Raw genomic sequence first — 21,619 nt, 5'->3', positions numbered from 1 at the left:
ATCAGCGATGGAGAGGAAAGGAACAAAAACAGGATGAAAAAACAAAAGAAAACACATGTGAACTCAAATCCATCCAAATATAAAAGGAATAAACTAAAGAAAAAGATGACATCAGCAGCTTAAAAGCATAGATGTTAAAGATAAACTGCAGTCACTATGTATTGTATGTATAATCAACTAATGATGATCACAGTGTTGGCACTGTTTCATGGGGGTTTGTATTGCTTTATAAATATTACAGTATGGAAAAGAAATTTATATAACATAGAAAAAAGTTAATTTATAATAAGTATAAAATAAAACAGGAATTTTAAAATAAATTTTTCTTATTTAAGAAATATGAAAATCTTACATATATTTCTATATAAATTTTAAACTAGAAATAATAAAAGGCTAAATCCTCAAAATAATAATATAAATAAATAAACGCAACCACATAATATTGAAGTTAGATTGTGAAAACTGATCTGACAAACGGTCCCTGAAAGCATCACTCGATTATAACAACCGATTCCTTTTCTTCTTCGTTTTTTTTTCTTTTGAAAAACACCATAAACTGGAATGAAGATATGCACAAAGAAGAAAATGCCACTGATATCGGATAAAATAGATAACATCGATTTAATAATATTTAATGTTTAATTAAAGAGTAAAGTTTGACTTGAGAACTTCCGGAGCGGTCAGTTCCTTAGTAACAAGGACAGTAGCCAAACGGTTTGTTTGCAGTTATCGTTTTCTGCTTAAACTAGTTAAATAACTAATAAAACCGGAAAATACACAGGAGAAAAAAGCAAGCACAGCAGATAAAATGGCTTCCGATAAAGAAATGGCCTCATATTTGAAACAAATTCGATATCTAGAGGAGCAGCTGGATAGGTAAGTCTATTTCTCTTTAACTTTTATCGAAATAAATCCGTAAGAGTTCATTTATACAGTGAAATATGAGTGTAATTGTATCTTTCTTTCCCACTTTTAACATATTAATGTTAATCTTATCAAAAACACTTTGAGCTTTTCCCTTCAGTATTGTCTACTTGCCTAACCTAAATCTCGAAATTTAGATTATTGGGAAGCAAATAGTGTAGTATGCAAATAAAATTGAGAGAATACTATATTTACGTTAAATATAACAGAGAATTAATTTAAAGTGCAGTACCAGGCAACAGTCTTGAGGCACCGCCCCCATTTCTTTAAGTGTTGCCTTCAAGGAGCCAGTTCTCCTTGTAAATGTTTTTAAAGCGGCCTTGAGCAACAATTAAGTGAACAAGTGAATGCAATGATGCACACTGTATGTATAACAAAGGTCAAACTAGATTCTTGACTCTAATCCCTGAGCCTGCCGTGTCCCTCTTCAACCTGCAGCTGTCGGCCTAAACGAGAGCAGATGGAGAAAGAATACCAGGAGCTCGTCTCTGAATTCGCCGTGCTGCAGGAGGACTCAAAAATCCAGACTGGTCACCTGAAACGCATCCTGACTGCAAAAGAAAAGAAGGTGTCTGAGTTGTTGGAACAGCTGGAGAATGAGCATCAGGAAGCCAAACGCTACAGAGACAACCTGATGCCACAGCACAGCAAGGAGATGCAGGAGATGCGTGAGCGGATTGAAAAGCTCAAGTCAGAGAACAAGATAGAGGGTGAGAACATTTTGACAGCAGCACCAATAGGAAAAAAGCAAATTATCAATGAGACCAAAAAGATTATTTGATATTCTTACAAATTAATTCTTCAGTACCTGAAAACAGGACAGGAAGCACATCAGAGCACTTCCTGGGTTTACACTGTTGTTGTTTGAGGAGCTCTTTGAAAAGGGAAAGATAACCATGTGCACTCATCAGCCACATTATTAGGTACACATCTGCAGCTGCTTTTTAACACAAATATCTAATCAGTCACTCGCATGGAGGTGACTCAGTGCATTTAGTATTCACTGATTTGTTGTTGCGATGTCAGAATGATTAACTCTAGTTCAGTCTCTCTCCACACAGTAAGCAGACTTTTCCACACACTCCGTGAGGCGTCATCTAACCATCATGGCCAAGATGACCGACTGAAAATCAAACCGAGCACATAAATGGGGAACAAAGGGGATTTAAGTGACTTTGAATGTGGCGTGGTTGTTGGTGCCAGGTGATCTGGTCCCAGTATTTCAGAAACCGCTGATGTCCTGGGATTTTCCCCACACAGCTAATACTAGGGTTTACGGAGGATCGGCTAAAAAAGGGAAAATATCCAGTGAATTCTCTGGGAGAAAATGCCATGTTGAGCTGATAATAAGGCAAAAGTAACTCAAATAACTACTCAGCAGAACCGAGGTATGCAGAGGAGCATCTCTGAATGCACAGAACTTCGATGATAGCAGATGAGCTACAGTTGAGTCCATGCCACGAAGAATTTTAAGGCATCGCTTAAGGCAAGAGGAGTTTAATCCGAGTACTAGCAAGGTGTAACTAATGAAATGGCCGGTGTGTGCATGTACAAACGTTGGATACGTATAGATGCAATAACTTAGTAAAGGGCTGTTTACAGTGTGATGTCAAATAGAGAAATTTAGAATAAAAATAAAATGTAAGAAGCAGTGAGGACAGTGTGGTCACAGTCCCCACTGAACAGGTGGTGCTTACACACTGTTTCAAACACCTTCGAGTGGAGCGTCATCTCTTCTCTAGCTCAGGGAGACATATTTCGTTACGTCATTAAATCCCAAACCTTAGAAACGACTAAAAATAGCACTATTGTTTAACAATGAACCACAGGCTTAGTTTCAGAATCAACTTTTTAGATTTCCTTACCTGGATTACCCAGCATGCATCAATAATCTCTTTGCTACCTGTACACTCCTCTCCTCCCCTCAGTGAAAAAGTTGGAGCAGCAGAAGAAGGACCTGATTTCAGTGAACTGGCGTCTGTCTGCCATGGAGTCTCTGTGGAAGCAGCTGGAAAAACAGAAGGAAGAGCATGACATTGCCACCAAAACAGTGAAGGTGGCAGAACAGGTGGAGATGGACAGGTGAAGTCCAGTCAGGATCTCACTGTTTCTTCACAACAAGCAATAAATATTCATCCATTATTCTCTCTCGTCCACTCACCAGGAAAGTTGAGCGATTGCAGAGCATCGTGGAGCCTACTGTAAAGCTGAAGACTGAAAAAATACTTACGAAAAACAGGGCTGAGCACGAGGAGCGGCTGGAGCAGCTTCACTTTCTGAAGAGTGAGCTGGTGCCCCTGCAGGAGGACGTAGACGCCATGCAAGCCAGACAGAGGGATCTTTGTTCTGAACAAGATGAACTGGAGAAAGATTTCATTAAGATTATTCAGCAGAAATCCATCCTCAAGAAGGTGAGAGGACAGCTGTTCGTGACAGTAATGTCACCTCACTAAGACGCTGGATGTTTCATATTAAAGCGCCTTCCAAGTCAAATCAAATCAAATCACTTTTTATTGTCACATCACATGTGCAGGCACACTGGCACAGCACATGCGAGTGAAATTCTTGTGTGCGAGCCCCACAAGCAACAGAGATGTGCAAACACAACAGCACAAACGAGCAAAATACAAGAATGGCCAACCTGAAACTAATAAATATATGTACAATATATAATAGTGTATGCATTTCTCAGGAACTGCGGACAGCTCACAGCAGCTTCCCCGAACGGGTTTGAGACTGAAAGTTTATATAAATCTACTCAGTTTCAGTTTTTTCAGTCAACTGATGAGAGTGATTTTAAGTAGGACTGAAAAAACAAACTTATACCTATCATTCAAAGTTGCTGCTTCCCAAGAAGTTAGCAGTATTTTTGAGATTTTTGAGAATTCGCAGTATTTTTTATTACATTTTTTTTCTCTACATCAAATAAGAAATGAACAGCGCATGTCTTCCATTTCCTGTGAGGACCAAGCACTGGTCTCAGTGTTTTGCACTTACACATATACTTAAAGATATCTGTTTTAGTGTCGAAAGTCAAACCCAAGAAGAAGATGGAAAATTGATGTTTTATCTGATAGGATGTATGAAATCATTATGTTTGCAGCTTCTGCAACGAGAACGCCTGAAATATATCAGCTCCCAGCATTGAGCTTGATATTGTTTATGACTATGAAATAAAAGTAACATTAAATATCATTAATTAAAGCACAATTATCACTAAAATCATTCACTGTCTTCCATTTTTCAGAACGTACATGAGCTAAGAGAACAGTGCCAGCAGTTGACTACAGAGCTGAAGGACTGTACGCTGGATAAGCTGCGCACACTGGCTAAAATCAAGACTCTCAGGTAGAAGACAAATGTCTTTTTAAATGTCCACAGAACAGGATCAGACACATATTTATTTTAGTACCAACTGACAGACTTACATTAAAAGAAAAGATTCAGGCTATTAAACACATTTTTAGCTCATCTCTCGTCACACATTTAAACTGAGCTACGCTCTAACCGAGTGTTTAACCGTTGTTTTCAGCCAGAGTCTGTCTTTAGTGCACGAGGAGTGTCGTCAAAAATCAGCCAGGATAACTTCACTCTCAGACCAGATCCAGAAAGTCAGGTGCAAGAATTTGAAGCTGGAGGGTGTCAAGCAGGAAGCAGCCATCATTCTCGGACACATCCTGTCGGTAAAACACAGTCAGGGTATCAGTGCCGCTGTTTTAGTGCCCCTGGAAACTCAAACTCTGGATATGTGTGGCAGCTGCAGGGCAGGAAAATATTGGTTACTGTCCACGAGAGCTGCGTTTGTTCAAGAGAAGGCAAACATCCCATTTATATTCTTAACACACGCATCAAGTGGTGCAAGAGTTGTAGACAAAGTAAAGATTTATATTCAGAACTTATAATATTTTCTTTATTTTCAGAGTATTTGTTTGTAAATTAAAGACAGATGTCACGAAGACAACAAATGATGGTTTCTTTAAAAACATTTGAATTTGCAGCGTTTCTTTTGAAAGGTTGGAGAATGTCATGTTTACAGGTAAGTTTAAAATGTCAAGTTGTCTTTTTGCCTCCCAGAGGAGAAAAGTAATAATAATAATGGACTGGATTTATATAGCGCTTTTCAAGGCACCCAAAGCGCTTTACAACACCACTATTCATTCACTCTCGCATTCACACACTGGTGAAGGCAAGCTACGGTCGTAGCCACAGTTGCCCTGGGGCAGACTGACAGAAGCGAGGCTGCCATATCGCGCCATCAGCCCCTCTGGCCAACACTAGTAGGGTAAAGTGTCTTGCCCAAGGACGCAACGACCAGGACAGAGAGCCCAGGGATCAAACCGGTGACCTTTCGGTTACAGATATGCTTCCCAACCCCCTGAGCCACAGTCAAACAGAAAAATATCAAACATTATCTTAAAAACACACAAGACATGGTTAGACTTTAGAGCTGAAATACAGCAGTAAAAATGGAGTAAAACCTACAGTTAGAAGAAAAAAATGAACTATATTTATAAGCTCATGCTTACTCACTTGTACCTGCACCTCCTTCCTGATTTAATGCATTAGCATATCCACTACTGAGAAGGATTAACTATAATCTGTTAGATTCTCACAAATGTACTGGGTAGTCGTTTTAAGAATATTTAATATTCAACTAGATCAGATATTTGAGTAAAACTTTCTCTATGCCTCTGTCCACTGAGATGTCTGTCAGTCATTATCAAAGCTTTGCATTTTCTGTCATCTGCAGGATGCAGAGAAGTCGTCTGAGAATCAGTGGAAGGTGCAGAGGCTGCTGGAGATCCTGGAGAGCACCGCCGTGCTCTGAAGATGACCTCTGGCCTCATGCCAGTCAGGTACTGGAACCGCTCTTCACTGGATTGTGTGTCATACTCTCATGACTTGTGAAAACAACAGTGCGGACTCTGCTGGGAGCTGATCTCTTGTTTTCATTGAAGCTGTTTCCTCTCAGCAGCTCAGTGAGCTGGATCAGAGCCCTGCGAGGCCCGAGTCCTAACAGAGCCAGAATGGCTGTTAACACTTCTCATCAAAGTAGCTGAACAACAATGCATTCCTCACTAAATGAGGCTTCAAGTTTAACACACAGTAGAGTAAGCCAGTGTCCTGGGCCTCAAACGTTCTGCCCTTTCTGCATGAATGCCAGATATTTAGAAAAGTAGTTCAGCACCTAAATTATTTTCCTTTTAATAGGAATAAAGAGTGAAGGAAGAAGAACAAAAGGATGGGGCTATTTTATGGGTTGATCTCACTTAGAAGTGAATCTGCAGATGTTAAAAGACGACTGCAGACAAACCAAAGACCACTGAGTGGTAATATTACTTTGATGAATGTGGAAATAAGCAGCTGTTTGCTAACAAATTCCTCCTTCCAGTTTTATAACATGATACTTCTAATGTGGCCTTCCTAGTGTGTGCTGCACATATTTTGCATTTTTCTTTGACAAATAGTCAAAATGTGTTTTAGTCTCTGTAAACGTAAGGTGTTAACGTTCAGCAAAGAATCTTAAGGTAGTAAATGTAACATTCCTAATCTTGTCCTGTGTATGTGTGCAGCGTGTAAAATCTGTTTCTCCCTCAGGAATCAGACACAGGAGCTTCTGCAGAAAGCTGAACAAAATCCTGTCAAAAGTGAGGAAGAAAAAGTGGTTATGAGTCCGTCACCTGTGTGAAAATAAACATCTCTTTAAGCCTGTTCTGGTACTATTGCAAATGATCACCGTCGTTTTGCTACAGAACATTTACATTTACAGAAAGTTATGCGGGCGGTGTGGCGGCGTGGTGGTTTGCACTGTTGCCTCACAGCAAGAAGGTCCTCAGTTTCACTCCACAGTTTGGCTGGGGACTTTATGTGTGGAGGTTTGCAGGTTCTCTCCAGCTACTCTGGTTTCCTCCCACAGTCCGAAGACATACAATTAGTTGGGGTAGGTTACTGGGTGATTCTAAATTGTCCTCTAGTTTCAATCCCCACATGAAGCTGATAAGAGGATGGATGGATGTTCTTTTGAGTTCCCAACCATGAGTTGGTTTTTAGAGAGAAGAATATTCCCATGTTGTCCTTTCCTGGGACTCCTCCATGCAAAACGGCTTATAGATGCGTGACAACTGTGGGCTTATTAAGGCTGCTTAAACAGCCCGCTCCATATGACATCTCCCAGTGGTTATGTAGAAACCGTTAGCTGATGTGGCTAGCTTTGAGATCAGCTGATTTAACAGGAATGCTGCTGAGCTTTACTTTACAACCTTCTTGAGCCATAAATCACAATTAGCTTAATCAGTGGAGTTAAAGTTGTATACCTCATGGGTGATTTGTTCCAGCAGTTTATTTCAGTGAGTGGTTGCACAGAAAAGTGTTAAATCCAAATCTTCTAGCTTGAAGTTGTGTCAGGAACTTCAGTCGTAGGAAAACGGCTGGTATTATTATATAGTTGCTGCCCTGAAAATGTGCATCTGATTGCAAGCACCAGTAGGTAAAAGTGATAATCTCAGCATTTTTAAAAAATGGTGGCAAAGCTAAGGGCAAAGCTCAGCTCACTCTGTCGCAGTGACCTCCTGCTTTGAATAGCTGGCACCACTTAAAAGTCAGTGAGGTGTAGTGGAAGGAGAGGTGGAGTTCTGGACAGATAGAAGAGGAGTGAGAAAACAGAGGAAGGTCGGTGGAGATGAAACCTCTGCAGCCTTCACTCTCCGACATGATAGAGCTCTATCTCGACCTGATCTCGCCACCCTGCCGCGCCGTCTTCCTGTTTGCCAAAGCGCTCGGGATTCCCTTTGAGTTCAAGTATGTCGACCTGAATGCAGGTAATCTCACAGCAGCTCACTTTCTGCAGTAAAATGGTAATTATTATTTACAGTTTGGAGATTAACAGAATGCAACTGAACTTGGAAGTTTGCAGCTCTGCAACTCTACACAGAGACTCTTCAAGAGTTCAGGGGACTAAAATGTCCTGCATGCTTTTTCATTTGTACTGTAACCATTAACAATAACAAAAATGCTCCTTTGGGCTGCTTTTCTTTTTCACATTTCACCCAGAAAGCTAGATTTACATTAAGTCTTAATGCACAACTTTTCCTTTCCTGACTGTGTATAATGGAGACGTGCTGGGGAAAGAAAATTAAGAAAACAGTTTCAAAGCAGATACAAAGAAGAAAAAGGGGGGTTATGAGTCATTAAAACCATTGGCATTGAGACCAGTTTGACATTTTTGTCTTTATTATTTCTGCGTTCTCCACATGATGCCAACACAAACAACTTCAGCACGCCTGTGAATTTCACGTGTTTGTGTCAGGGCAGCAGTACAGCAGTGAGTTTGGGAAACTCAACATCGTGGTGAAGATTCCTGTCATGAAGGATGGAGGCTTCACCCTGTCAGAGAGGTACAGCAGGGCGTCGAGTTTCCGCTTAGCTTTGTTTCAAATAGTTTGATTCTTTTTCAAGCTGCTGCCTGAAGCTGCTTTGGGAGTCTGGTCGGTTCATTTGTTCACAGTAAGTTACTAATGATGAAGATCTAATGGTTTAATGCTGCTGTTAGTACTATTAACACTTAATAGTGCTATTATCAGAAAAACAGTAATGGATGATTCTGCAGTTAATTGAACAAAATGACCATCCAGCCACTCTGCGCTTCAGTTTTAGCAGAGTTTCTGTCACATTTCCTGTCGTTAAAGCATCATTAGTTTCTGTTCTGTCTTGTCTTGCAGTACTGCAATCCTGAAGTACCTTGTGCAGAAATACTCAGGGTCAGTGGCAGATCACTGGTTTCCTGCCGGCCTGCAGCAGCTCATGCCAATGAAAACTTGTCCTGGCAGCACGCGAACCTCAGAGGTCACTGTCAAAAGGTCTTCCTGCTCAGGGTTCGTGTCCCAGTTTGACCAAGTGCTGCGTCCTCACATGACACGTTTCATCAGCTCATTTGCTAGATTAGTTCTTATCTGTAGCTGATTTTATAAGGTATATAATACTTAATATCCTTCTTCTCCTACTATTAATGTTGCTACAGTCATGTTAGCAGCTCTGTGAAGCTCTCCTTAAGCCCAACTGTTCTCTGAGGTTACAATAGAATAGAACAGAATACAATGGAATAGAATAGAGTAGAATAACCCTTTATTATCATAGTACACATAAAATGAATTTGTGTCTGCTCCACACCAACTGTGCTGAAATAAAATATAAATAATAGTCAGGAGAATAATATACAAAATATATACAAAAACAATAGAAAGGTACACATTGGAGAACAAAAGATAACATACTCATATAATTCCTTACTATGTTTGTGTTTTATGTTGTCATATTTTGACCATGCTAACAAATACCTACTGGTCTTCCGGCCACTATAAGCTGCCACGCTGGATCCGTACTGCTGCTTACTGATCTTTGTGTGTCTGTTTGAGTAGACTCTGTTTCCGGTCATCATGGGTCTTGAAGTCCCGGAGGTGACCATGGATGCTGCTCTTGAAAATATGAAGCAGTCGCTCAACCTGTTGGAGGAGAAATTCCTCCAGAACAAACAGTTCATCCTCGGGGACAAAATCTCTGTGGCAGATGTGGTGGCTGTAGTGGAGATCATGCAGGTACCACAGCTTCTGTCATTACTTCTATTTGTGTTTCTTGATTAAGTTATATTCTTGGATTTGTGGTTTTTCATGGTTTGGATTTGAATTCCTGGTCTTTAGGTTTCTGTCTCTGTGCCTCTCCTGTGTTCCTTGCGTCCTAGTCAAGTTATGTTTTCATGTCTGTGCTTCTCCTTATTTCAGTGTCAAATCCGTGTCTCTGCGCCCGTCTCGTGTTTCCTGTTTTACTTTGACAGTCTCGCGTCCTTTGTTAATGTTTTCAGTTTTTCTTCCTCCCCGTCTCGTTATGTTTGATTACTCCCAGCGGTGTCTCTTTCCCTCATTACTCCCTTGTGTATTTAAGCCCTGTGTTTTCCTTTGCCTGTTGTCGTGTTGTTCCATGTGCTGTAGGTGTCTCAGTTTTTCTGGTTTCTGTCATTCTTAGTTCTGTGATCCTCAAATCCTAGTGTTTAGTTCTTAGTTTCCATGTTCAGGGTTTTGGTTTGTTTTTTTTGTACGTTTATTTTGTGGAGGATTTTTCCAGCAAATAAAGCTGCTGTTTACGTTCCATGGATCCTTGATCCTGCATGCCACACAGCCACACATGACACCTTATTTCTCCCACATTTTCAGCCCAAGATGTCAGAGTTGTTTTTGTTGATGGCTACATGCTCAAAAGCTACATTTTAGGATCTAAATTATGTAAATAGGAACAAAAAGGTTTGAATTTTTGAACAGGAATAGATCCCACATACCAATAACTGCTTTTCTCAATGTGTGTTTTACAGCCTCTTGGAACTGGTGTAGATGGGTTTGAAGGCCGTCCGAAGCCAATTGCTTGGAGAGGGTGAGTGAAGGAGGAGCTCGGTGAGGAGCTGATGGACGACGCTCACAAAGCGCTCATGCAGTTGAGCGGCTTGCCAGAGAAGCTGAAGAGCAGCAGCGAGTTTCAGAAGTTCAAACTGAGACTTCAGAGGTTCTTCAACTGAGGAGGTTTACGTGTACAAACAGACACAATAAATCTTTGACTGCCTGTTGTGTTGCATCTTAAAGTTTACTGCTGTATTTCTTTCATACATGAAGAAAACACGGGGAGGATTCTCTGTTTTGATTGATGAAATGGGTGAAAAACTGTGTATAACAAAGCCAGTGGTTAACACATTGTAGAGGGAAAAGAAAAGAAACTTGTATGTAGTAGTACAGCACACTCTCCCTGAAAATGACAGCACCATCAAGCAATGCAAGTTCATAACTTAATTGATCATTTACTGTAAATTTGACCATCTGTGATTTCTTAAGATAAATCTATTTTGGAGTCTGATGGCTCGTTATGGATGGCTGGACATGTTCTCTGCAAAGAAACTTCAAAATAATTATAACTTTCTCTATAAAGCATTTTTAAAATATGCATCCCGTCGCCCTGTTTCCATTCTCCTATGCAAACAGGGCAACAGCACAAACTGACACTCCTAAGATAGCCTATTAATTAACAATATTGCAAGACTTAAGGGATTACTGGTGAAAAAAGTTACAGAAAAACTTTATATATTTTATTTTATTTTTTTCAGTAGGCAACTGAAAACCAATCAACACCACGAAAATGGACCATATGACACGAGTCATCAAATCGCTGCAATGGCTCCCTGTGTATAAAAGGAGAGATTTAAAAGTCGTTCTAATAGTTTTACAGGCCATCAGGAACATGCTTAGGACGAAGCAAAGCCAAACTGCATTTAGTGTTCATGCTCCCCAGATGTGGAAAAACCCTTCACACCTGATGTGTGTGGAATCTGTTAGCTCATTGAAGTCAGGGCTAAAAATGTTGTTTCCTGCAACTTTTAGGTGATTTTTAACTTGTATTAATCATTAAGACAAAAAAACAATATTCTGTGTGTGTTTAACCTCCTAAGACCCGAACTCTTTGATGCCTTTTTAATTTCTCTTTGCTATTTGGGCTGATTGGGACCTGATGAATGTAAAGACAAAGAATTATGTTTTTACCTGATGTAGTCTCTGAGAAGAGTATATCAGGCAGGCCCTTGTAGAGCAAAATGTAGTATTGTGGTCTTTTATTTTTTTTAAACTTAGACAAAACAGACTACTGCCCACTGCATTTAGTTGATCCTATCACTCTTTTACATCTTGGGTGATTTCGTACTACTATGAGTGGATATGAGGTCTCACTTTGCAACGCTTCTCCCGCTCAGGACGATTATAATACTCAAAGGCCTTTATTCAGCATGTCTACTTCTGTGATGTAGACATATAAAGTCACAAGGGTAAATAGATCCACGTACATACTAAAGAGCTGGTATTTATTTCAAAACAGTGTTGAAACCTAAACACTAATATTACATTCTGAGTTATATTTCAGCTTTTAGCATATATGTGTTTCATTGTTTCCTGGGAGAAGACCAAAATGTAACAATCAAATTCTTGGTTGTTTTGCAGTGAGGACAACGTTTCAGTTTGACAGTAGTTTTAACTCTTTTATCCAGTGATCTAATTTGAGTCGCTTATTACCAAAGCTGAGCAAACACTGCCATCTAGAGCACATGATTAAAAACAAACAAACCAAACAAAGAAGGCCTCAAAAAGATGTGCAAAAGTCTCAGATCATTTTAATATTGCATTTTAAACACTTAACATGTTTAACTTTAGCAAAATTAAAGCTCCTTAAGGGGAGAAAAAAGAAGCAATGATAGAAACCACCAGTTTCCACAGACAGCAGAGGAATTTATCATTACTGTGTTGAACTTTTAGGCTCAGCCTAAAAGTCATACATACATACATACATACATTGTTTCAGTCATACAGCTCTGCAGCTCTGTGCTAATTTCAAGGTTGTTTCAGTTCATCTGTGAATCAAAAAGGTCTGAAAGGTTTAAATGAATGTTAACCTCCTGCAGGCATTTGGAAAGGATCATGTGTGAAGTCTGATGTGTGAGGAAAAAAAAAGAAAAGTTTCTGTGTGGTGTGTGATAGAACTGTGTTAAAATGTGTTAATGTGTTAAAAGCAGGTTGAAGACGGCTCAGAAACATTTGAAGATTAAAATTCAGCATTATGGCTGCTGGTGGTTTGTAAAGCCTCTACTCAGCTGTATTTTTGTTACTAATTTATGTTTGTTGTTGTTTAACACAGATTTCAGAAGAGCAAATATGCTCAATAGTTTAACTAGATTTCATTTGTCAGTGTGGGACTGCTGAGTCACCTGAAGAACTCATTTCATTCATTCTCCACATGATGTTCATTTACAGAAATGTTTCACAGGAACTGATTTCTCCCAAAGGTTGAACTAGTGTGTTTCCATAGATTACCTCTGTATGAATGTACTTCTTAAATGAAGGCAAGTGTTTGTCCTTTTTTGTTCCTCAGGTACAGTACGTGATATCAAGGGCAGGCGGTCAACACTGGGGGTAGACAAGAAGCAGACGTACTTCCAAGAGGGAGCTGCAGTGAGGTCAGAGGTCAGAATCTGAAACAGCTCAGGTTTATATTTTAGAGGTTATAAAAAATCAAAATGTATTTATAAAGAAACCTTTAAATAATAGTCATAATTATGATTATTATAAGAAATATCAAACATTTAAGTGGATTTTCTGTTACACATATTGTGTTAGCCCTGCGATAAACTGGCAGCCTGTCTTTGTCCTGTATCAGCTGGGATAGGCTTCATCCTCCCGCAACCTTGAATTGGATACATTGTATTCCAATTATGTAATCTGATCATTTACAAACTCAAGGTTTATAATCAAAATGTAAGTAATAATTATAAAATGGGAAAGCAGAAATAAGTGTGACATAAATGTAAATGTGTTAGCTGACATAGAGGACAGCTACATGCAGTCTGAAAAACCTTTGTTGTCAAGTTTCCAGGTATATCAGCACGAGACATTCTTACATAGAAGAGACATTAAAGTCTCTGACTCAGTGAAGCATTATTGGTCGCGTCTGTTTGGATAAATATAGTAAGTTGATGTATGTGCATTTATTGACACATTTTCTTAAGTGCTTATCCAGTTCAGGATCACAGTGGAGCTGCAGCTGGATATGTTCACTAAATAAACCTTACAAAAGTTAACAATAAACCTGCATCCATGTACGTTGTTGTCCACAGGATGAGAAAATCAAACTGGAACACTGTGGAACATGTTAATGTTTGTGTGTTTATCCCTGTGTCTTTCACAGGAGGCGCTGGAAGGTTTCCCTAATAGTTCCTGGTGAATCAAAGCAGAACCATAAAGGTTGCTGGACTGCATGATGGCCTTACCCCTGAGCAGTCATCCTGTTAAAGGAGGAACCAGTTAGAAGCTGTTTTCAAAGTAGCTGAGCAGATTTCATCTCAAGTAAGCGATTAATTCAATTCAATTTTATTTATATAGCGCCAAATCACGACATAAGTCGCCTCAAGGCGCTTCATAGATACAACTGTTTGTTCATCTGTTCCGCCACTTAAAGAGCATTTAAGGACGTCTTTTGAGTGTCCAGTTGAATTAATTCTACTGGCTCTCATGGTCATTTGTTATTATAGACATATTTTTCATGTTCATCCAGCTATTTAGTAAATTCTATCTATTTAGTAATATCCGTCAGCTATAAAATGTAATATAAATATAAAAATATCTAAATATCTCCTGCCCTTTATATTTTAATGATGTAAGTCTGTTTACATTAGCATTCCTCACATATCAATGAGATGCTGTACAGTACAATCCTACTGACACAGCAGAGGGATAACGACAGCTATTCAACATCGTTACACGACACATTCGAGCTGCACGACGCAGACAAAGTGACTAAATCATCTTTTTGTGGTTTATTGTCTTCAAAGCAGCAGACAAAGCTGATGGCAGAAGATGTCAGAGAAGAACTTCAGGCCGTGTACTGAAAAGGTCTTTTTTTCTTGTTATCAAAGACATTTGGAGTGGCAGCTTCTACAACTGGTTGTGCTAAAGTAAAGCTTACAGTCTAAGAAATCACAGTGTTGATATTCAGCACAAAGAGAAAAGCTCACTTGTTTGAATTTATTTACAATCATAGTTTTATAAATTCTGACTGTAAACAGCTTTTACAGCTTTGATATTGTTTGACACTCGATATCAGGTGATAGGGTTTAATTTAAAGGTTTCTGTGTCCCAATGAGCCATTTACACTGATCAGTGTCAGTTTAACTGTAACACATTCATTATTTAGATTCAACAGAGAAATAACTGAATGTAAAAAATGGCAGCCCTCAGGCAGGTTTATAGAGATATATGCATGCATTATGAAATTTATGTATCCCAGATAATTGTTATTCATCTAGTCATGGCAGACCTACCTCTTCCTCCCAAGTTAACTGCAACCCAAAATAACTAGTGGGGCTATTTACACACTCACAACCAGTGTGGGGTAAAAAGAGCCACCAAAAAACTGTCAGCCACAGATGTGCTAGAAGAGTTAGAAGCTCTACTTATGGAGAAACTTTCTAAGTCTAACAGGGGACAGGTACTCCTGCCCAAGTAACATGATATAACCCCACATACAGCCCAGCCATAAAATGAACCAAGTTAAAGACAGCATGGGACCAAATGCATGTAACCAGCCTGCACCCACCTGACATTTCTTCCTCCTGAATTAAATGAATGAAGGGATGAAAGTTAAATGACTACAAACCTAAAGCCACTAGTTCCCACACTGGAGCTCCCTGACACTGTGTGTTAACTGTATTTAGCTTGTATCAACAGTTGTAACAGGCTAAGCCACCTGAGACGCTGCATTGAATTTGTTCCTGTCTTACTGGTTTCAGCTGACTGGTTTCAACTCAGATATTCTGCTTTTTCCTTTCAGTAGATCAAAGCAGCTCGTGCTCCTTCTGCTTCCAATTTAGAAGAAGAAGAAGAAGAAGGCGAAGGCTTCAGCGAAGTGGCGTTCATGGTCTCAGTGAACAGTCACGGTCACACACTGCATGTGGTTTTAAAAGCAACATGTCTGTTCACCACAACAATGGAGATGTGTAATATTAGTGCAGCTACGGTTTGTTCTTGAACATCAGTTCTGTTTTCTACTTTGATCACTTAGACCAAAAAAGTGTTGTTTTCAGATTCTTTCTTTTACATCTATTAACCACCTGCTCATTTTTTTTATTACAATTAGTTTCACATAAATGTTAGTGTTTCCTTTATGATCTTTTAATGCTTACACTACACTGTACACATTAGAGACATTTCTGTTACCTGTTTCTGTTGACTCAGAGTTGTGAAATGTTCTTTTATTTGATACACAATATGAAGTTCATAATTTTCTTACAAATAAAACTAATGACAAACATGAACATCTGTGCTTATTTCTGAGACATGAGTTTTTGAGTGTGTTCATATTTAGACAGTGTGCATCTGTCTGCTGAAACTGTAATGGTGAACCTGAGGTGATGGTCAACAGAAGGCAAATATATATCAGTATAAAACAATATTGAAGTAATGTCTTTACCCCCTGCAGCGTGTACACGCAATCACCTTATTCACTGTAGTAAACATGCACCGCTAGCTCACGTGACTGACTGTCTTCCATGGTTACATCGTATATTATTAGCTATGTAAACAGCTTCCAAAGATACCGCCATAGCTCTCTGCAGCTGTACTTTCACACTTTGCAAATCATTTCATGTTTTTGATCGTTATGAAGACAGAATATGTTTCTAAGGTCATGCTAGGCGGTTGCAATGGTGGTTGCTGTGGACTCGGGTGGACCGCGTCCGATTCCTGTTATTAGCTGTCCGCCGTAGGGAGGCTGCGTTCCACTTACAAGTAGTGACAGTCTGTCGTAACTCGAACTCAAACCCCGCTTTGTTCTTTAATTATAGGCCTTTTATAGCCGTTCATGACACGCACGCACACACACACATAAAGCACTTTGCCTCACCATGAGAATGCAACTTTACCTAACCTAACCTTAAAGTGTCTGATATAGGATAGAAAAATGAAGCAACCAGAGATTTAATGATGAAGACTCTGGGTTCTGTAGTTCACGTTTTACAGTCCTGAATGACTCTTTGCATATGATTTATTGAAGAGGACTTTAGAATGCACTTTACATTTAGACTGTTGCTGTTTCATTTTTTGCATTGTTGCCGTGTTATGTCATGAATAAGGTTCACCTGCTGGGGGTTTGATGGATCAGCTGGACAATACAGTCAAAGACAGACTTCATTCATCACATGCAAGAATCCTAGTTGGATTTTTGTTGTCACTCATGTTTTTGAACCAAATATTGAAAACAATTCTGACAGACTGGATACCTGGTCAGGTGTACATTACCTTTCACTCAAGCATCCCAGGACAGAGCCCTGCCCCACCATGAGCCTGGGTGGATACGTGGTTATTAATATAAAAGGACCGATACTGAATATGAATATTTCATGAAAATTGAATTATAATACAAATTAGTAATAAGGGTTTCTCTGCGCCCTTATCTACCCCATACTCAAAGAGCTGCGTGCAGAGAGGGTGACAGGAGAGGATGGCACTGAAGAGAAGATGCTCTGGTGATGTCACCATGAAGGAACAGCATTTGGCACGTGTTGCTGAAACATCCCAGTACGCTGGTGTAGTTTCCTCTCCAGCTGTTTGACATGTGACACTTGAACATTAAGGGGAAGAAGAAGAAACAGTGTTAGGTCAGGTGACCACATGGTTTCTAAAGTAACTGACAGGAAGTAACCAGGCCGTTAGAAATGGATGGCATGTGTTTAGAGTTACTGGAGTTGGGTAACTCTACTTACAAAAAGCAGAAGCACACAGATGACAGATCAGATGCTGAATGTTGCAGGAACATGCTCATGTGCGGTGGTCATTCAGTGCTGCTCCGGCAGGTTTGACAGCCCAAGACTGATATCCTGCCCATCTGAGAGTTTGAAAACACACATGCAAAGATTTATTTTGTATTACAGTCAAAGTTGGATGTTCATTTTTGTCCTTTAAAAATGTTTGTGTATTTGAAAGCACTAACATTTAAGGATGACTTGGATCGCCTCCTTTAAAGGGGAGACAAGTGTATCCACTGATCTACGTCACTTAAACTGGATGATGACTCCTCTCTCCCTCACTCAGAAACACTCCTAATATAACCAAGCAAATAAATAATATTGAAGATTTACTTACATCATTACAAAAACAGCAAAAACATCTCCCTTTGATTCTATTTCTTCATTCCTGCTGAACATCAGGCAACAAATATCCCAGAAAATCACAGTAAAATGTAAAGCACATATTTGCTCTGCTTTGTCTAACCTCTGCAGAACCTCTGTCAAGAAAAACATAACTGTAAGCATAAAACAAATATACAATTCATAACACATCACTGGACAAACCTCGGTCAGTTGATTTACTCTGTGCAGTGCAGACAAACATCAGTCAGCAAGTCAAGGTGGTGAGATGGACTGGTGTCCTTTGTGACTCTCTTCTGAGGAAACACCACCGTCTCTCCACACCGTCACCATCTGTGAGCACAAACTGCTGCTCTGCTCTGCCAGCATGTAGGAATCACATATCACACACACAGGGGTGAAGAAACATTAGAGCTCAACTTTGGATACTTTAGATCTAAACAGATCAAAGTAGCTCTTAGTTTCAGCAATCAGACAAACAATGATACCAAACTGATTCTGTATGAATACAATATGGTATTTTCAATACAGGTGTCAAATTAATTTATTAAAACTAATACAGATATATGTACATTTTTTTTTGATAAATTAGTTTGCTAAATTATAAGAATATATATATATTTTTTTCATTTAACAATTGCAACTGAAAGAAATTAAATATTGAACAAAAATATATTGTCACATTCTGAGCATGCTCAGCACGCTGACAGACTTGAAGTTGCTACAGATTTTAAGTGATAATTATAGGGAAGAAACTTCTCTTTTTCATCCGTTTAATCAAACATTTGATGCCTCAGCTGTCTCAGTCCTATAGCGTTCTGCAACTACAACTAACCTGAAGCTTGGATTTGGCTGCAGGTGCCCCTGTACATCCTTCTCAACATGTGTGTACCATTTAATCACACTTCTTCCTGAGCTTTGCTTCATCACAAGACCAAAGGTGGCATCCCGTGTCATCATCCAGAAGAAACATTTGAAGAAACATCATGGAGAAGAAACATTTACGCACCTCCTGGTTTTGTTTTCTGATCCTGCGAAAAGACTGAGGACAACAAAACCCAGAGAACACGAGATACACAACATCCAACATTCAGACTCAACAGCCTCCATAAATGAAGACCACCGCGTTTGTTCAGTTATAGTAGATATAAGCATACTTCACATTACTGGGTATGAATAATAATGAGGAGGCAAACTTTGAAGATGCAGAGCATGATGTCCCACCATCAGACTGTAAACAAACATCCACCAGGCTTCTTTGTTGCCAAAATTGATGATTCTCCCATCAGGGATCAGTAGCGTGTATTAACCTGTGGTATAAGCAGCAGTCACTGAAATATTACTGTTTCAGATAAGAAATCTAGCACATAAAAGCCAGGGTGGGAGGAATCTCTGCCAACTGACTTACCTCTGCAAGTGTGAAGCTCAACAAAAATCTGACTCTCCAGTCACAGACAAACAAAAAACTCCAGCTGGGAGATAGAAAACACTGTCTGGGTCTTGCGGGATGTTGCTGGTCAGAGTCCACACATTAGCAGAGTGCTTCTTGGTCCCACTGACCCATGTGGACAGTGACTGTGGAGAACTGTTCTGGAAAACAGAGAAGAGAATTAAAATAACAAAAAGCCAAACAGGATTTCCACAAAGACTCTCTTGGAATCAGCAATCAAAAAATCACTGGTTCATATTTGAATTAAATATGAACAGGTTCCTCAAATGTACGCAGTTCAGATCTGATTTAATTTAATTTCCTTCACACAGCACATTCGTCCAGGCTGACAGGTAAACATGGAATTAATCTCAGGTAACATGACTCATAGTAGAGATTCAGTAAGAAAGATTGCAGGCTCTAATATTATTACCACACAATCCAAGGACACACCAACAGCTCAGATTTCTAGAACTATTTAAAGAAATGTCTTCTGAATATTCAATTCAGGTTCGCAGTGGGAGGGTGGGGGGTGTTGTGGAATTTTTTAAATAAAGTCTGCAACACAGAAAGAGCTGTGATCAAGCTATTTATTACTGCACCAGCACACATCAAACATCACAGTTCACAGTCAGCGCTGCCACAGAAGTTGTACTCCTACTCCATTATGCATTCCAAGGAAGAGGGAGGAAGTTACAAACTGATCCTACCACACTTCACGTGTCTCGCTATGAAACCTAACAGATCAATGGTTAAGCTGTTTTGTGCCCTTGGCCTTATCAGCACCTGTAAAGGGAGTTGTTTTCTCAAACTGCTGACGGTGAAGTAAGTTCATCTAGTTTTAGAAACTTTCACTGAACAGTAACAGCGTCACAACTAAGCATATGCATAAGCACTTAAATACTTTAAATGAGAATAACAGAAAATTTCTATTACAGAGGCTAGAGCCTGTCCCAGTAGTCATAGGTAGAGCACACCTGGACAGGTCACCAGTCTGTCAGAGGACTAACACAGAGACAGACATCAGAGTAACAAATCTATTTAAAATTAATGTAAGTTTGCTGCAGCTGTATGTATGAACATGTGTTTCTGTGCTCACAGTTCACCTCTCAGGAACCTGCAGTTGACTTTTAGTCAACTTTAAACAGACCTCACAAAAGGCTGATGTGGCTGGATCAGTAGTCTGATTTAAGTACGATACCTTTGGCCAGGGATTAATCTGGTACATCGCTTCACTGCAGTCTTACGTATTTTCCCCACACCTGAATAAAAAATACTGATATATACAAATAACAGCTTCAGCTGATGCAGCCTGACTCAATCCTAAATGTTCAGCACACAGAGGTACCGTTTAAAGTTTAGTGTTAACCTGAGTCACTGATCATTTGCAGTATTACAGAGTCTGGCAGTCTTTGCATGATGTCCACGTCACTGTAAGTTTCTAGCTGACTCTCAGGTGTGACAGGTGTGCCAGCAGGAAAGAGTAATAATAACCTGCATCCTGAGGTTTGTCATGCAGGATTAAAGGAGCCAGGCTTTGTTCACACAGCTAGGATTGTATTTTACACTGACCCTGGGTCAGTATAAGTATCATACAGTTTAAACGAAGCACTGAAACTTGCACATATTTATTATAGATGCACTGAAGCTAATCGAGATATTTGCTGTCAATCTGTGGCTGCGATTAAACACTTTACTGAAAACTTTATTAACTAGTAACTTCATCAGTCATGACAGAAGCTAATATTTCTGTGCTAACATCGTTTAAACAGTAACAGCTTTACTCCAATATAAGCTAACGTTTACACCGAAACTTTAAGCTAGCACCATAAAGACGGTAAAACACGTAATAATATCTACAAATGCATCTTAAAGCTGTTATATTAGCACTCGGTGTATTACTAACATAACCACATTAACATTACTGACACTCGCTGACTTTTAATAGTCATTCTATAAATGCTGTCCGTTTAAATGGTCTTACCTGTAAACACTGCTGTATCCACCGGATTCCAGCCAGAGTGGATTCTGGAGTCTTCCACGCTCCTGTTAGTGATCCTCCATCTGGATGGATGAGAACAACCTTCTGAACAATCTAGCAGGAGATGGCCGATATCTATGGGACTGATTTGTGCTAATAACGCCCATTGTATGGACTGATAACAGCCGAAGCGGGTGAATAAAGTCACCCAGTAGCTAGCTGTGCCATTACCCAGCATACATCACTCCCTCCATAAATGCAATAAACGACCACCGAGAACACTCACATTAACCTTTATCGAGTGGAAAAAAAGTTAGCTTGTTTATATTATGCTAACATAGCTGTGTCGCTAGCGGTCACGTAGCACATCATTATATACCAGCTAGCCCAACTTCAGTAACCCTACAAACGTCACTGCTGTTTAGTTTTCTGTCTTCATTTATGCTGGAAGTGATAGCAGAGTTGTACGTTTTAATTTGTTTCCAAAACCCCGCAGTCGGGACATGCTATATTTTATTTAGATAGAAGCTAGCGAGCTAACTCCCTGCTAACTTCTAACTCCGTTAAATGT

The 21,619-nt window shown here is 39.6% G+C and overlaps 1 protein-coding gene, 1 long non-coding RNA gene and 1 pseudogene across 6 annotated transcripts; 2 read left to right on the top strand and 1 right to left on the bottom strand.

The window, feature by feature from the left end:
* The first annotated feature begins 484 nt into the window (after positions 1–484).
* Positions 485–6,636, top strand: cfap157 (cilia and flagella associated protein 157). 2 transcript variants are annotated; one of them, XM_004555714.2, is made up of 8 exons: positions 488–876; positions 1,363–1,634; positions 2,853–3,006; positions 3,089–3,335; positions 4,172–4,272; positions 4,457–4,607; positions 5,675–5,780; positions 6,523–6,636. In XM_004555714.2, exons 1-7 carry the CDS (start codon positions 809–811, stop codon positions 5,750–5,752), a joined length of 1,071 nt encoding a protein of 356 aa, XP_004555771.1. In that variant the 5' UTR covers positions 488–808; the 3' UTR covers positions 5,753–5,780; positions 6,523–6,636. The 2 variants fall into 2 exon arrangements, with proteins under 2 accessions (XP_004555772.1, XP_004555771.1); XM_004555715.3 differs by lacking the exon at positions 4,457–4,607 and having other exon boundaries at positions 485–876.
* Positions 6,637–6,763: 127 nt separating this feature from the next.
* On the top strand, positions 6,764–15,808 carry LOC101481466 (glutathione S-transferase theta-1-like; annotated as a pseudogene). The gene is made up of 8 exons (XR_013101206.1): positions 6,764–7,742; positions 8,231–8,318; positions 8,643–8,795; positions 9,339–9,515; positions 10,283–12,962; positions 13,684–13,841; positions 14,330–14,387; positions 15,325–15,808. The product of XR_013101206.1 is annotated as a glutathione S-transferase theta-1-like (transcript).
* On the bottom strand, positions 15,809–21,309 carry LOC112435670 (uncharacterized). Of its 3 annotated transcripts, XR_013101208.1 has the most exons (8): positions 21,052–21,309; positions 19,047–19,228; positions 18,474–18,948; positions 17,843–17,997; positions 17,482–17,590; positions 17,255–17,376; positions 16,957–17,112; positions 15,813–16,835 (listed from the first exon to the last, which is right to left on the bottom strand). It is a non-coding gene; the product is annotated as an uncharacterized LOC112435670 (long non-coding RNA). The 3 variants fall into 3 exon arrangements; XR_013101207.1 differs by having other exon boundaries at positions 15,809–17,112; positions 17,843–17,992; XR_003024732.2 differs by having other exon boundaries at positions 15,816–17,112.
* Between the last annotated feature and the right edge of the window lie 310 nt (positions 21,310–21,619).

Source organism: Maylandia zebra, linkage group LG12 (assembly GCF_041146795.1).
Source record: "Maylandia zebra isolate NMK-2024a linkage group LG12, Mzebra_GT3a, whole genome shotgun sequence".
Classification (NCBI taxonomy): domain Eukaryota; kingdom Metazoa; phylum Chordata; class Actinopteri; order Cichliformes; family Cichlidae; genus Maylandia; species Maylandia zebra.
The sequence above is the reverse complement of the archived record's forward strand: the minus strand, read 5'-3'. Positions and strand labels throughout refer to the sequence as shown.

Excerpts from the sequence above, each read along its gene's own strand:
- cfap157 (XM_004555714.2), top strand. The coding sequence starts at position 809 with ATGGCTTCCGATAAAGAAATGGCCTCATATTTGAAACAAATTCGATAT. Across the intron at positions 877-1,362 it reads CTAGAGGAGCAGCTGGATAG|CTGTCGGCCTAAACGAGAGC; the intron begins GTAAGTCTATTT and ends TTCAACCTGCAG. Across the intron at positions 4,608-5,674 it reads TTCTCGGACACATCCTGTCG|GATGCAGAGAAGTCGTCTGA; the intron begins GTAAAACACAGT and ends TGTCATCTGCAG.